We start from the raw sequence: 13,777 nt of genomic DNA on the forward strand, positions 1-13,777 counted from the left end.
GAAAGAAAGAAAGAAAGAAAGAAAGAAAGAAAAAAAGAAAGAAAGAAGGAAAAACTGGGTTGTCTAACTGCTGAAAACTGCTGGACAATATCCTACCTTGGAAAACACACCTCCTTCATCAAGTCCCACTGCTGGAGAGATTTATATAAAAAAAACAAAAAACATATTTACTAAGCAACCCTTAACCTGGCGAGTAGCTAACTGGATGCATATTTAAATTTTGGCCAGGATTTTGAACCTATGCTCACATTATTACCCTTTTGGAAGGATGTAGTTGTAATAATTGTAATAATTTTTTTTTAAAACCGTTTTCAAATTGAGTCATATCCAGTCAAAAAAACGTCAACGTTTTTGGTTTCAGTACAGTGCATTTTTCAAAGTGTTTTTAAAATAACAATCTGAAAACTATCAAACATTTGTATTCCTGCTTTAGTTAATTAACCATAAATCCTGTGGCTGCATTTTCAGCAGCGAGAAGGGTTTGAGTTAGTGGGAAGATGGATGGAGCTAAAGCAATCCTGGAGAAAGCTCTAGGCTGCCGACTGATGACTTCAGACCAGCCAGTGTTTAAAAAATTACATTAAAGCAAACCCATTTGTTAGAAAGATCCAATCTAACTCCAGTTAATCTGTGCTAATGTTTGGAAAAAAATATCTTCACAAAAAAAAAAAGTAATTTTGTCTAAAATGACTCATGCGTGTGTCATTTATTTCATTTTTATTTACTAGCTTGCAAAACTCTACCTTTTGCACTCACATTTAAACATTTTCAGAGTTCGGAGTACTTTAAAAATAAGCACACAAAGAGGTTAGTATCAAAATAGACACTTTATTTTGGGCTAGTACACCTTTCACGTTGAGTTGCCACTGAGAAAAACCACTTCAGACAAAACCACACAGAATTGGTCCAAGATGAAGACACAGGAGAACATGGTCACCAGGTAGAAAAGCGTAGTGGAGACAGGAAGCGGTTACTTTCTCTTCTGGAGCTCTCTGGCCAGCGCATCTAACTGTGAAGAGAGCAAATTAACAAGACGTTACTGACGTTACTCGTCTTTTTACTGACAAAACAACTAATTACATTTTATAAAATCAAATACATTGTTGTTAACATTTAAATGAAATCACTAATAATCTGGTCTCTCTATGTGTTTACTTACAACAATGTTTCTCAGGGTATTCCTCCTCTGGGGTCTCAGATAACTGCATTCCCCTGCCTCACACAACTTAATTTCCTCCGACATCTGCAGAAGAAAAACAAAACAAAAATAATAATAAAAAAAACAGATGGTATAATTACGAGTTAAATAGTCTCAATGAATGACTACATTATCAAATTTGTTAGATATATAAATATCTATAACCTCTGATGCTCCGAATGAGTCCAGCTCCCTTTTTCCTCCAGGATACCAGCCGTGGGACCAGTGCTGAGCGTCTGAGAGCTGAGCGCTAACACACATCAGAAGCACCAGCAGCAAAACGAGTCGAGACATGACACTGACGCCAAAAAGAAAATGAATCATTAAATTAGAAATGAATTATTAACACTAAAAATGTTTTATCTAAAAGCTATATGTTCAAGTGATTTTCGTTTTTCCACATACAAACTCAAGATTGTCAGAAAGTAATCCCAAAATATGATATAATAATACTGCCATTTGTAATATTTGGACCAACGAGTATTTGCTGCAAACTTGCTAAACAATTTTCCTGATTTTATCTTTTTTTTTTTTTGCACACCAACAGAGTTCTCAAGCTCTCAAGTTTACTTTAGGAATTAACATTTGAGTTAAAAGGTAAAATCAGATAAGCTTGACCAAAAGATTTCAGTTACAATAAACCAAAATGAAAATATCCTTACCTGTATCTCTCACGACTAGATCTGTAGATGTTCTCTAACGATGTTTCTACAGTCGCTCGGAGGGTCCGACCTCGTTCTGGAGCTAAAACGGTGCCTTAATTCTCAATATCCTACAACTTTCACAGATACTTTTATGTTTCTCTCCAGCCTCTTCCTCCTCTTTAGTATTTATACCCCATTTCCAAAACCCTGGCCAGCTCCATTACTGACCCCTTTGGCTTGCTATGCCCCTACAATTAAAATGAAGGGTCCTTGACGACAGTAGGTCCACAAGATCCGACCAAATCCAATTATCCCCTGCAAACAGTCCTGAACATCCTGAGGTGCTCATCCAGGGATGTGACTCACACAAACTTTGCCCATACAATGTTTTATTTTCATTCAATATTGGGTCAGTGATTCTTGAGAATAAGGACAAAACAGATTATATGGATAAAGCACAAAATTTTAATAAAATATACACAGAATATAATTTTTTCAAATATCTGACTAAACTGACCTGGGTCATGTGAGCACAACAATGTATATTTTCCTGGTGTTTGCTGAATATTTTTTATTTTAAACATTATAGTAGGTGGCTGGTGTCTTTAAAATCCCTTGTCCAGGAGCAGAGCTCAATACATTATAATAGTTTAAAACAATTTAAAAAATAGTAAAGAAATAGTAAATTTATATATTATGACAAATAAGTATAAGTAGTCAGATAAATAATTATAAAAGTATTAATAAATTGAATTAAAAATCATTGTTATATATTTGCCAACTCCATTGAAATGTATCTCTAGTTTTTGTCAACACTGTCAGACATAAAAAGAATGTAAAAAAACCCAAAAAAAACAGGCATTATTGGGGGGCACCAGAACTTCTGAGGACCCCATGATCTCTTCCTTTCTCTTCTTTTGTTGAGAGGGCAAGTTAGGTCTGGTTAGCTTATGTTATTCTTTAGTTTTTTTCTTCTGTTTTATTAAGAAGTTGCACGTCACAACCATGATGTGTCAACACTATAACTTGACAATTTACAAAACTTTGATGAAATATTGTGAAATAAAAGCTTAATTTTGGTATATTGTAAAGATTTCATGGACCTTGTGAGCTACAATATGGCCTCCTTCAGAATAGAAGTTTGGTATTTTGTCAACTCCGTCAGATGTCAACTCCATCAGTTTTTGTGACTCTTTCAGTGAAATTGCTGTCAAATCTCACTTAAATGTGCAATTAATTCATTTTAATGTATTTTACATAAATTGCATTACTTCACACGTATCAAGTTTTTCTTTTTACTCACTAGTTTGTCACCACCTTCAGTTCTGGTCAACTCCGTCAGATGGACTTTTTGTTGTTTTTTTGTTTTAAATAATTTTTGTTGTTGTTTCTTGAGAAGCATTTGTCCATAAAACTGAGTAAAACTATCACTAGTAGGGTATTTTAAAAAATAATTTTATATTTATTTTTGTCAGATGGTGATGACAAAGTTCTGGGTCGTCATGGTTGTTGCTTTTCTTCTCGCTCGCGCGTATCAGGATGCAGAATAGTGAGCTTTGTTGAGAATCAGTGACGTTCAGTTCTGATGAATGCGACCTGGACGTTGGGTCGCATTTGAATTGGATATGGGTCACATTCTAAAAAGAATCCGACCTGTGCTGTTCACACTGCCATAAAAATATCAGATACAGGTTGCATTACGTCAAAAAAATTTTGAATTGTCTTGTCCTATTTCATACTTTAAAAACTAAGAGAATTCTCGAATGTCTGAAGCAGTTGTTTTAGAAAAAAAGTTAAAAAAATTTTTGATTGGATTGCTAATCTACCACGGCTTTAACCCTTGCCGGTGTCTGATTGGCTGAGCAATCCCGTGTGACGGCTCCTTCCTGGAAACACGTATTTGAGAAGGGGCTCACTTCATAATTTTCCTTAAGCGCTTTTCTCTTCAAATCCAACTTATTTCCATAAGCAGTCCACAGTTGGTAACCTTCGGACATCATGGTCACAGATAGAAAGTATTACAACTTAAAAGCACACAATAAAGAGACATGCTTGAGAAACGGAGTCATTTTTGGCTAAATTCAGGTTTTAATCAGTTTAGATAATAATTTGAACTTTCAGATCAACATCATACATTTTCCTTCGCATTCAGAGACAGATTATAATTTGTGTTCATTTTTACATAGTGCTCACCTTTGTTAATTTCTGTTCACTTTGTTGCCTTCACTTAGTCATTACATTAGGGGAATTCATAACACATTTCATTCTCGATTTTACTGATCACTTGCTCTCGTAGATTTTTCTTATATATTTGCTCCATGGAACATTAGGATTAATCTGTTGACGGATTGGTTCATGAACACTGATGTAATTGAACATGGCTTAGTATTTCCACAAGAGGACATAAAGCCAGGAAGCAACCAATTTCAAGTGTTTACTTTTTTTTTTTTTCTCCCACAAAGTCTTGTCACACGTGCTCTGTCTGACCCTACTGACCTCTCAGTGATGGAAAAAGTCAGGGCTGTGTGATAACAAGGGGAACAAACAAGATGGATTCCTGCTCAGGGTTATATTTACTTTTTCAGCAGAATCACTTCAGGCTCTTGATGTAAAGTGATTCTGGTTAGCCTGGTAAGGAAATGATTAAGCGCAATCCCTGGCCTTGTAAAAAAACAACAATAAAACACAAATATGGGCAAAGCTTGATTATACTTGGTGGCCTTTTTCTAAAATATTAGAATTAGCTCAAACCCTCTGCCTCATTTTTCCTCCAAAGGATAATTAGATAAACAGTTAAAAAATTTTTATCTATCATGTTATGTAGATGTCGTCAACTCGGTAAGTGCTGCTGGCTATCTGCTACATGGCCACTATTCACTTTGTGGTGTGGTTCATTCATAAAATAAGACAGGTTCGCAAAGCGGAACCAAACTCGGTGTGCACAAACGTAATGAATAAAGCTGGTTCTGATTTTCATGTGCTGCGCAGTAATAAACCTGATCATTTGAAACTTATGCAACGCTGACCTCTAGTGGCTAAAACTTGTATTACTGAAGATCCACCTTCTCGTCATGGGGTTCAGAGCTGAAATTATACTAGCTTACCCTGAAGTTGGCACATACTTTTCTCTTTTCTTTTTAAACCAAGAACCAAAAAAGCAACTTTAATTCAAAAATCCTAATTAGGAATAAAACACCAATTGTTCTACACAAAAGCATCTAATCATATTTACAACAAACAAAAGAATGGTAGCGTAAAATAGGATTATAAACTTTTTTTTAAAACCGTCCTCCTTTTGATGCATCATAGCAAATATAATTCAGCTGAACAAAAAATAATCACCTGCTTCCATACATTTGTAGTCTGGATAAATCAAGTCTCATTACAAAAACTAATGTCTAATTCATCAAGTAAATTTGCCAAGCTAAAAGCAATTTGTCAACACATTCATTTAAAGAGGCGTGCATATATTTTGGGCAATAAACTCAGAACAAATGTTAAAATTTCAAGCACTTTATTAGGTTTGAACAGTATCTTGTTTATAAAGGCCATTTGGCATTATATAATTATATATAATTTTATCATATATATAATTATATATATATATACATATATGAATAACAAAAACACTAGAAACAAACTTGAGGAAAAAAAATGATTTGCTTAAGACATTTATACCAAATTAAAAATGGCCAAAAACAACTAACATTTCAAAATGGTCCCGATACAGTTCAGTTAACACCTAAAAAAAAAAAAAAAAAAAAAAGGGTTGAGGGAACAAACAAGCGAGGCAGCAGACAACAATGACATATAAATAACCTTACATTATGTACAAAAGAAGGGTGAAGGCGGACCATTTAAACTGTCCCAAAGACAAAGTTGGAGGAATAAGTGGATCAGAGAGGAATAGCTAGATAACAGACACACGAGGGGGACGAGAAGGTGGATTATACGCTCTCGGCGGCTTCTCTTTGATTCCGTCGAGGCGCCCAAAATGCCCACGTCGGACATTGTGATAAAAGCAACTATATTTCTTACACGGGGGAAAAAAAACTATACATATTTACTCACAGAAACCCACAACTGATTAGCTGTCATGGACCCATATTCAATAGATATGGAAAATAGCCAGAACAATTCAAATTAAATCAACCACGAAAGCATCTAGGTGTTAGTCTCGTCTACTCATACAAAGGGAAGCAACTGAAGGGAATGTGAAGAAAAGAGTGATGGACACAGTCTTGGATTGTGGCTCCCTGTCGATATGCGTCACAAAGGATTCCCCATCGGCTGGACAGGCGATGGCTCGGGAGGTGCATGTAGAGAAGAGGGGGGAATAAAAATCACTGCTTCCACTTGTGAGGGTAAAGCCTGGAGATTCAACTACCTTCTTTATAAACCTACCATGGAGGCACTTTTTAATTCGGTTTTAACGTGCGATCATATGTGGGTTGGCACAGTGTCACGATTGGCTTCCAAACGATGCGACAAACCCGTGTAACTTAATCACAGATACAAGAAAAAAACAAAAAAAAAAAAACATCCACTTTTCTATCAAATAACAGCCCCAGTAAACGGCAGCACAAACGAAGGAGGAGCACGGCACTTAAGAGACGAGTGCGGGCACTTTTTACACCTTTAACACAACGAACGTACAAAGGACGCACAGTTTCAGTGAACGGTCAAACTATCTGCTACTTTTGGATCCACATATGGCTCTTAAGGAGCTCTTAGACCTGAAGGAGCTTCGGAAAAATTTCAAGACGGCCTCCGTCTTCGAATGGCGAGACCACATTTTCTCCCTCTCTCTCTCTGTCTCTCTCTCGTTTGATTCGTCGATTTAATAAGGGCTTTTACATTTTAGTGCAAATATTGCGGGAGCGCTCAAGCAATCAACATGACGCATTCACCCGTTCTCAGAATTAGGCGGGCACTTTCCAATCGCAGGAAGTTAATATGATTGTGCTAATTCCTTTCACAAAGGTCAAAGAACATCAGAGGAGTTCACGTTATGTAGATTGTGGACAAAGATGGCTGTTTGGTGTGAAACAGATCTAAAATAAAAATAAAAAATAAAAAAAAGACTACCATTGAGGAATATCATCAAAGTACCTCCAGTTCAGTCAGAGATGGAGAAAAACTCTGATTTGTACAGCCAGTTAATTCAAACAATGCTCATGTCGGCCATTTCCAAAGCGAACTCTAGTGAAATTAGGAACATCCTCACGGTTGGATTGACATCATTTGTCTTGCAATACAATCGCAAAGGGAAGAGCCTTAACAACTCGGTTGTAAAGTCACTGCAGCTCAGGTGAAATAATATTTAAAAACAAGCAAAACAGGGAATCTTAAAATCTGAGCAGACGTGGAAGGTTACGCCTCTTCTTGTAAGAAATAAATGGGAATTATCCACCAAAGAAGTGATAAGAGTATAATGAATGTTTCTGAAGATAAAAGGAAAAAAAAGAACGAAGCTGAATGTGTAAAACTTACTGAGTCCAATAACACGATAAAGTTGTGGTTGCGTTTGTGGCTTGGCTCATTCACAAACAAGGTGCTGATGCTAAACGCATTTTAGACCATAGATCATATCACTTGTTCAACTTATTAATTAAGAGAACCTGGTGAGCGGGCGGTGGAGAACTCAAAACTCTGACCTTTCTTGATTGGTAAGCGCGTCACACCTAATTTGTAACAACACCACTCTTCGGTGTAGACACAGCAAGTGAAGGAAGGAGAACTAAACTTTGCTATGTTTAGCTCCAGTGAAGTCAGAAGACACACAAAAGTAGGAGACTGTACTTCCTGTGAAGTTTTCAGAAAATGTCTGCGGCTCATTCAGGCTAAGAGAGAGTGAGAAATACGTAAAGAGAAAACAAAAAAAAATCTGTTTTAGTCTTCTGAGCTTTCAAATCTCAGACTGAAGGTATGGCGTCTACATTATAAGCAACACTCGTGTAGAGCGCTGTTTTAGTAACAAAATCCTAATCGCCAACACAAGATGCTAAACTCTGCTAACTCTGTAATCATTTTGCTTTAGTTTTGAAATAGTAAAACCCTGTTTTACAGTAACTGCTCTCCCGTGAGTGTGACTTTGCCTCTTCTAATTATTGACTTGCTCACTGCAGGAAGGCTAGAAAAATGTCTTCAACGATGTTCTTCTGTCACAGTTCTTACAGGAACTTGGCTAGAATCGGTATCAGCAGGTCAAAGCTTTACAATAACAGACTAGATTCCGGATGGATGCGTCTCCGCCGCTGGATAGTTTGTTCTGAAAGTCAACCGGAGGTCGGTTAAGTTTCTCAGACTTCAGAGCTACATGAGTGAGTGAAGGACTTTGGCACAAAGCAGACAGTAACGGGAAAACACAGTGGGTCTGTTCTGCCAGCTTATACTTCAGCGTAAAACACACAAACACACGCAAATTCTCCCGATAGTCGATGGGTGCGTTTGTGTGTGTGAAAAACCTGAGATTGTGAGCTACATCAAGGAAACTCAGATCTGCAATAGTAAATCAGCTTCACACCCCTGAAAAGAAAAAAAAAGAAAAAAAAGTCGTGGAGGTCTTAATTTGCCAAATTAGATGGTGCAGGCAGGTGCAGAGAAATGGCTTTTACCCTGTGTGTGTGTGTGTGTGTGTGTGTGTGTGTGTGTGTGTGTGTGTGTGTGTGTGTGTGTGTAGCAACATGTGGGAGTGGAAAACAAGTCAGGGTTTTACTGGGAGATGTTGAAACTTCTGCTACCTGTCGCTACAGTGAGGCTCAGGCGAAGTCAAAAATATTCTTAAGTCTTTGTCCCTAAAAAATAATAATAATAATAAAAAAAAAAAATTAAAATAAATCCAAGCATCATTATCTTGACGCTTGATGTTGCACATTAGCCACCAAAAACATTTGGTTTGTATTCATATATATTTATATTTTTATATATCTGTATATACCAATAAAATACATTACAGGTGCCACTTGAAAAATGTAGCCAAACTCAAAACTGTGTCTGAAAACAAAGTGATAAAATGCAACACAGTAAGTATATATACATGTTTGTTGGTTGGGGGGGTGGGGGTGGGGTGACAATGTAAAGCAAGAAAAGGGTGACGGTTTGTTATTAACATCCTTACAAAAGATTCAAGAAGGCATCTCAGTAATTTTGTGTCCATCTGCGCTGCCCTGTCCTCCGGGCGTAGACGTCGGTTCCCTTTTCTGGCGGGTGGTAACTCCGATCTGCTGATTGCGCAATCAGTCCATCTTCATCATCCACGAGATTGGGGAAAATGCAGTTGCTGCAAGATATTTTGTGTGTGTGTGTGTGGGTGTGTGTGTGTGTGTGTGTGTGTGTGTGTGTGTTCTGGTACACGCTTATACTTGTAATAGGTGTATGTGGATATCCATCCGTTAATCCGTCCATGGCAAGGCCCTACTTGAAGTTGGCGTAGTCAGAAAAAGCGTCGATGTATTCCTGGACCACTTTGTAGCAGAACTCGTACTGCTCCTGAGGAGACGGTGGGAGAGGAAACGTCAGCTGCAAGCACCGACACAGATTGCATTTAAAAAGGTTTATGATACATAATGTGATGTTCCTGAGCTTGTTTGTGCACAAAAACAGTAGTGCATGCAAATATATGTATGCAATATGTAAAAACCGTCTTGAATGGAAATAATTTGAGTAATTTGATTAAAACGTGACCCTTGGTTTAGTAAAGGTGTAACTCGCACATTACAGAGGGATAGATTTCAAGTTTATTTCTCTTAATTTTGATGGTTATGACTTGCAGGTAAAACACTGATATAAGTGGGTAAAGGCAGCAGATGAACTGAACTGAATATTAAAATGATTATAAATACAGAAATTGGCCTCTCCAGAAGTAATCCCATGTACTTTACTTTAACAGCAGCATTTATCTCATCTTCATCGTCAGTCTGGTGTCTCTCATCTTCCTCCTGACAGTCCTCCATAGGCTCTCTGTGGGGTTGAGGTATATGAATGATTGACAGGCTCCTACCAGTGTCTGCACCATGTGCGGTCTCTGCAGTCTGAGGCTCTTCACGGTCTGGAAGACATCCAGGATACCCTCTGCTTTCACCCTCTCCAGAACCGTACTGAGAGCACAGAAAGTCCCTGTCCGGCCCGCACCGGCGCTGCAAACAAACATCACGGGTCAAAGATAGCAGCTTGACTAGCCTCTCTGTAATAAGTAATAAAAAATGACCTCTAAGACCACAGGCTGTATCGTGGCACACAGAATCATTGCTGCTAGCGGTTGAAACATCTGGAAAATTGGCCTTTGCATTTCAGAACCATTTCTCCAAAGTTCCTAAAAAAATGAGAATAAAATACACGCGCCTGTGTGTTTTATCTTCATACCTGCAGTGCACAGTGATGGGATGGTTGCCAGACTGCTGCTGCTGTTTCTGCACCGCAGCAATTATGTTGATCATGCCTTTACCGTCCGCAGGGATGCCCACCTCTGGCCAGCCGTGGAAATGAAACTGGCGCACAAGTCGAGCCTTGTTCTCCTGGATATGATTGACAAAAACTGACTGAAGAAAAAAAAAAAAAAAAACTTTCCCACATGCTACAAGGTCAAAGCTGTTGAACTACCTCTAGTTCAAACAGAGTTTAAGATGTCAGCTGAATGCAGTCATTCAAAGTTACCAAGGAAGAAGTCTTCTTTTTGGCATTTTAGCGTCCTTCCTTACCCTGCTGTTGGTGACCAGGAGGTCACGCACCGTGTAGCTCTCGTTCTCCTCCTCCCTTTTAAGCTCGATGATGATGTCCCCGTGGGACACCACCCCGTCACTGGGCCAGTACTGAGCACACTTGTCCTGCAGGACACAGTGGAGATGCAAACATCATGAAATTCACAAAAATGTCCTGGTAGCTTAATTATTTAGGCATGTTTTGGAATTTTAACTGCATGTATTAGGGATGCAAACAATTAATCGACTTACAAATAATTTTCTATTTACGGTTTATTAGGTTCAAATGAGTTCCAATTGATTAACTAGCAACATCCACTTAGAGCTTCTGTTAGTGTTGAAGTTTGGACGCCACTGGTCATCCCTAAGAGGAGCCGTTGATACAGAAACAAAGATGGCGGGGCCATGCCAGAACGGGAAAGAGTAATAGTGCAAACAGAGTCTTTTTTTATTATTGTTTGTTGTGATAGTTTCTTCCGTCCAAACAGGGATTAAAAATGTACTTTGCGTTGTTCTGTTCTGAAATAAACACACTTGACAAGCTGCACTTTAGCAGCGGTCATTCAGCCGAGCTTCATAATGGAGCAGCGTTGACCTCTCAACCAAAGGTTACTGCCGTGCTACGAAGGTGAAAATGTGATGATAGAAAAGCAGAGAATTATGCTGAAAAATTGTCACATGATAGGAAAAAAGAAAACATGACGCCATTAAGGAAGGTTGATTTTGAGGACGGCAGTGAGTCAATGCACTCCATGGAGCGAAGTTTTAACATTCCTTCAAGAGCAAATACACAGAGTATTTCTGCACGAATATCTCTGGGATCATGGGGGAATTAAGTGTTTCACATATTCTATTCTATTCTGTTCTATTCATATATTTTTCTATTTAGCAACTTAAGCGGTTCCTTTTTTGTTACTTTTTACAAACAAGTCTAAGTTTAATAAGTTGATAAAATCACAATTTTCTGTTTATCCAGTCAGCACTTAAAATAAATAATACAAAATATTAAACTTTAATCTTTTTTTTTATTAGTGTATTATAAAAAATGTTCCCTGTCATGTTATAAAAAGATGACTAACTGGAGTTTTTTCTTCATAAAAGAGAAAACTACAGTTTTTAAGAAAATGGGTGCTTATCAATTAATTGTTAATCAGTCAATAAATCAACTTTCAATTGATCTTAAGTCATTAATTGATTACTTACACCTCTACTATCTATGCAGTCTAAATCTGTTTAAATGATAGCCTAATCTGAGACATGCGCTGATCAGCCATAATATTATGACCACCTGTCTAATAGAGTCAGTAAGTTGAAACAGCCCCGGCCTTCTGAGGCACAAATTCTTTAAGTCCTTTAAGCTTCAATGTTGCACATCCATGGATTTTACTCGTTTGTCCAGCATGTCACACAAACACCCGTTTGAAATGGGAAATTTGGAGGTCAAGTCAGCACCTCAAACCTTTCCCTGTTCTCCTGAACCATTATCCTGATGAAAACCCCAATTAATATCGAGATGCATTTTACAGTTCTTACACACACACACACACACACACGCACACCTGTCCTCTCTCTTCCAGCTCAGTGAGCATCACGATAGAGCAGCTCCTCCACTCCCAGATCATCCTCCAGAAGTCTTCTATGGTGTGCGTGAGGGGTCCCTGACTCGCTATGTAGGCGTCTTTCTGACGGTAACCCTGTGATTGACCAGAGAGAAACAAAAGGGAATCAAAATGTCCGTAGTGGGAAGTTCAAACTACGAAGACTTAAAACAAGCTTTTCTGAAACGCTCACATCAATGAAGGAGGCGTTGACGTAGTCTGTGTTCTCCTCTCCTCGTTTGACTGGAATGATTACTCTGTTAAACTCATCTGTCAACAAAAGAGCACAGACGTATTTTTATCCTGAATGAAAAAGCTGGAAAGATTTCATGACTGGGTTTAGGCGCAAGTACGCTTGTTGCGCGATTTTCCTGGATGATAAACGATAGTGTTGCTTTCTGGCCATTTTCAAGTGTGTCATATTGATAATGAAATAATAATGCAAGATCACTGTCTCAAACACCAACAAACTTTACTTTTGCAAAGACCACTTCACACCGAAACTGGAAGATATTTTAAACATCCAAAATAAAACACGACAAATAAAACAGAGGAAAAAATCCACACGCTCTAAAACCATAAATAATAGGGATTATGATGAAACCAGAAATGATTGAGCTCAATTTAATTTATTATGTGATTAATTGCTCACTGTAACAGAATTAAAAGTCCCCCACACCACAAAGCAGAAGCTGCTTCACTCACATGGAATGATCTGCAGCACTCTGTTCTTCTTCATGTTATCAGGCAGGTTCCCCGTTCTCATCTTGTCGTTCTGAATCTTGATGGATGTTAGTTTCTGGAGATTGCGAAAATGCTTATTACAAACACACTTCTTTATTTGATGCTAACACTTTCTGCAGGAGGATGTAGTTTAACTGACAGGTGAAGAATCACAGCACACACGCAGACCTTAAATTCGGCCTCCAGACCGCTGCAGCCGGCTCCAGGTGAGTTAGCACCGAGTTTAGCTAAGTGGCACTCTAGCGAGGTCACCTCTAGTTCCGTGTCTCCAAACAAGTAGTGCTCTAACAACGCTTGGAAGATGAAAACGTACTGCATCTGTGGGGGAGTAAGAGAGAGAGAGAGATGGCTCATGACTGAGGCCGCTTTGCGAAACACTCGCTGTGCGAAGCAAGCGGTGATGCTAAACTCACATCAGTCTGGACCATCTGACTGCGCTGGGCTCTTATCCGGGTGACAAAGCCGAACACGTCCACCTTCCTCTCTGCATTCATCATGTCCAACATGGCATCAATCACTATAAAGGTACCTGTCCTTCCTACACCCGCACTGTCAGACAGGCATGCCATCTTGTAAGTGATATGAATCAATCTAATGATTCACTTAAAAAACAAAAAAAACAAAAACAAAGCCACACACTTACCTGCAGTGAACAACAATGGGGCCTGCATAAGGAGGATTGCAGTTCTTGACTTTCTTGAGGAACTTCAGCATGCCGATTGGAGTGAAGGGAACCCCGAAATCCGGCCAGCTGGTGAAGTGGAACTGAGTGACGAGTCTCTGAGGTTTCTTCCCCGACACGTCGCCCACCTGGGACACAGAAGACCCCAGATCAGAGAGCAAACCGAAAACTGAAAGTTCTCTAGTGTGTTTTGAACATACAAGATGAAGTAA

The 13,777-nt window shown here is 38.7% G+C and overlaps 2 protein-coding genes across 2 annotated transcripts in view; both read right to left on the reverse strand.

Annotated features, from left to right (window-relative positions):
- Window positions 1-96: 96 nt before the first annotated feature.
- On the reverse strand, window positions 97-2,184 carry gnrh2 (gonadotropin-releasing hormone 2). Its single transcript, XM_081607348.1, has 4 exons — window positions 1,860-2,184; window positions 1,364-1,502; window positions 1,160-1,243; window positions 97-1,009 (listed from the first exon to the last, which is right to left on the reverse strand). Exons 2-4 carry the CDS (start codon window positions 1,490-1,492, stop codon window positions 971-973), a joined length of 252 nt encoding a protein of 83 aa, XP_081463474.1. The 5' UTR covers window positions 1,493-1,502; window positions 1,860-2,184; the 3' UTR covers window positions 97-970.
- Window positions 2,185-9,161: 6,977 nt separating this feature from the next.
- Window positions 9,162-13,777, reverse strand: part of ptpra (protein tyrosine phosphatase receptor type A) — a 31,283-nt gene continuing 26,667 nt past the window's right edge. The window contains exons 13-22 of the mRNA XM_008409510.3: window positions 13,527-13,693; window positions 13,297-13,432; window positions 13,052-13,201; window positions 12,845-12,938; window positions 12,333-12,409; window positions 12,101-12,235; window positions 10,542-10,667; window positions 10,207-10,358; window positions 9,845-9,980; window positions 9,162-9,333 (exon numbers count right to left, since the gene is read on the reverse strand). Of these exons, the coding sequence (XP_008407732.1) occupies window positions 9,259-9,333; window positions 9,845-9,980; window positions 10,207-10,358; window positions 10,542-10,667; window positions 12,101-12,235; window positions 12,333-12,409; window positions 12,845-12,938; window positions 13,052-13,201; window positions 13,297-13,432; window positions 13,527-13,693 (1,248 nt within the window). The 3' untranslated portion in view covers window positions 9,162-9,258. The remainder of the gene's footprint in view (window positions 9,334-9,844; window positions 9,981-10,206; window positions 10,359-10,541; window positions 10,668-12,100; window positions 12,236-12,332; window positions 12,410-12,844; window positions 12,939-13,051; window positions 13,202-13,296; window positions 13,433-13,526; window positions 13,694-13,777) is intronic.

Source organism: Poecilia reticulata, chromosome 5 (genome assembly GCF_904066995.2).
Source record: "Poecilia reticulata chromosome 5, P_reticulata-male-v2, whole genome shotgun sequence".
Lineage (NCBI taxonomy): Eukaryota > Metazoa > Chordata > Actinopteri > Cyprinodontiformes > Poeciliidae > Poecilia > Poecilia reticulata.

Bases quoted from the DNA above. Each gene is read 5' to 3' on its own strand.
- gnrh2 (XM_081607348.1), bottom strand. From the start codon at position 1,492: ATGTCTCGACTCGTTTTGCTGCTGGTGCTTCTGATGTGTGTTAGCGCT. The intron at 1,244-1,363 runs GTTATAGATATT...TTTCTTCTGCAG, and splicing joins ACTCATTCGGAGCATCAGAG to ATGTCGGAGGAAATTAAGTT. The intron at 1,010-1,159 runs GTAAGTAAACAC...CTCTCTTCACAG, and splicing joins ATACCCTGAGAAACATTGTT to TTAGATGCGCTGGCCAGAGA.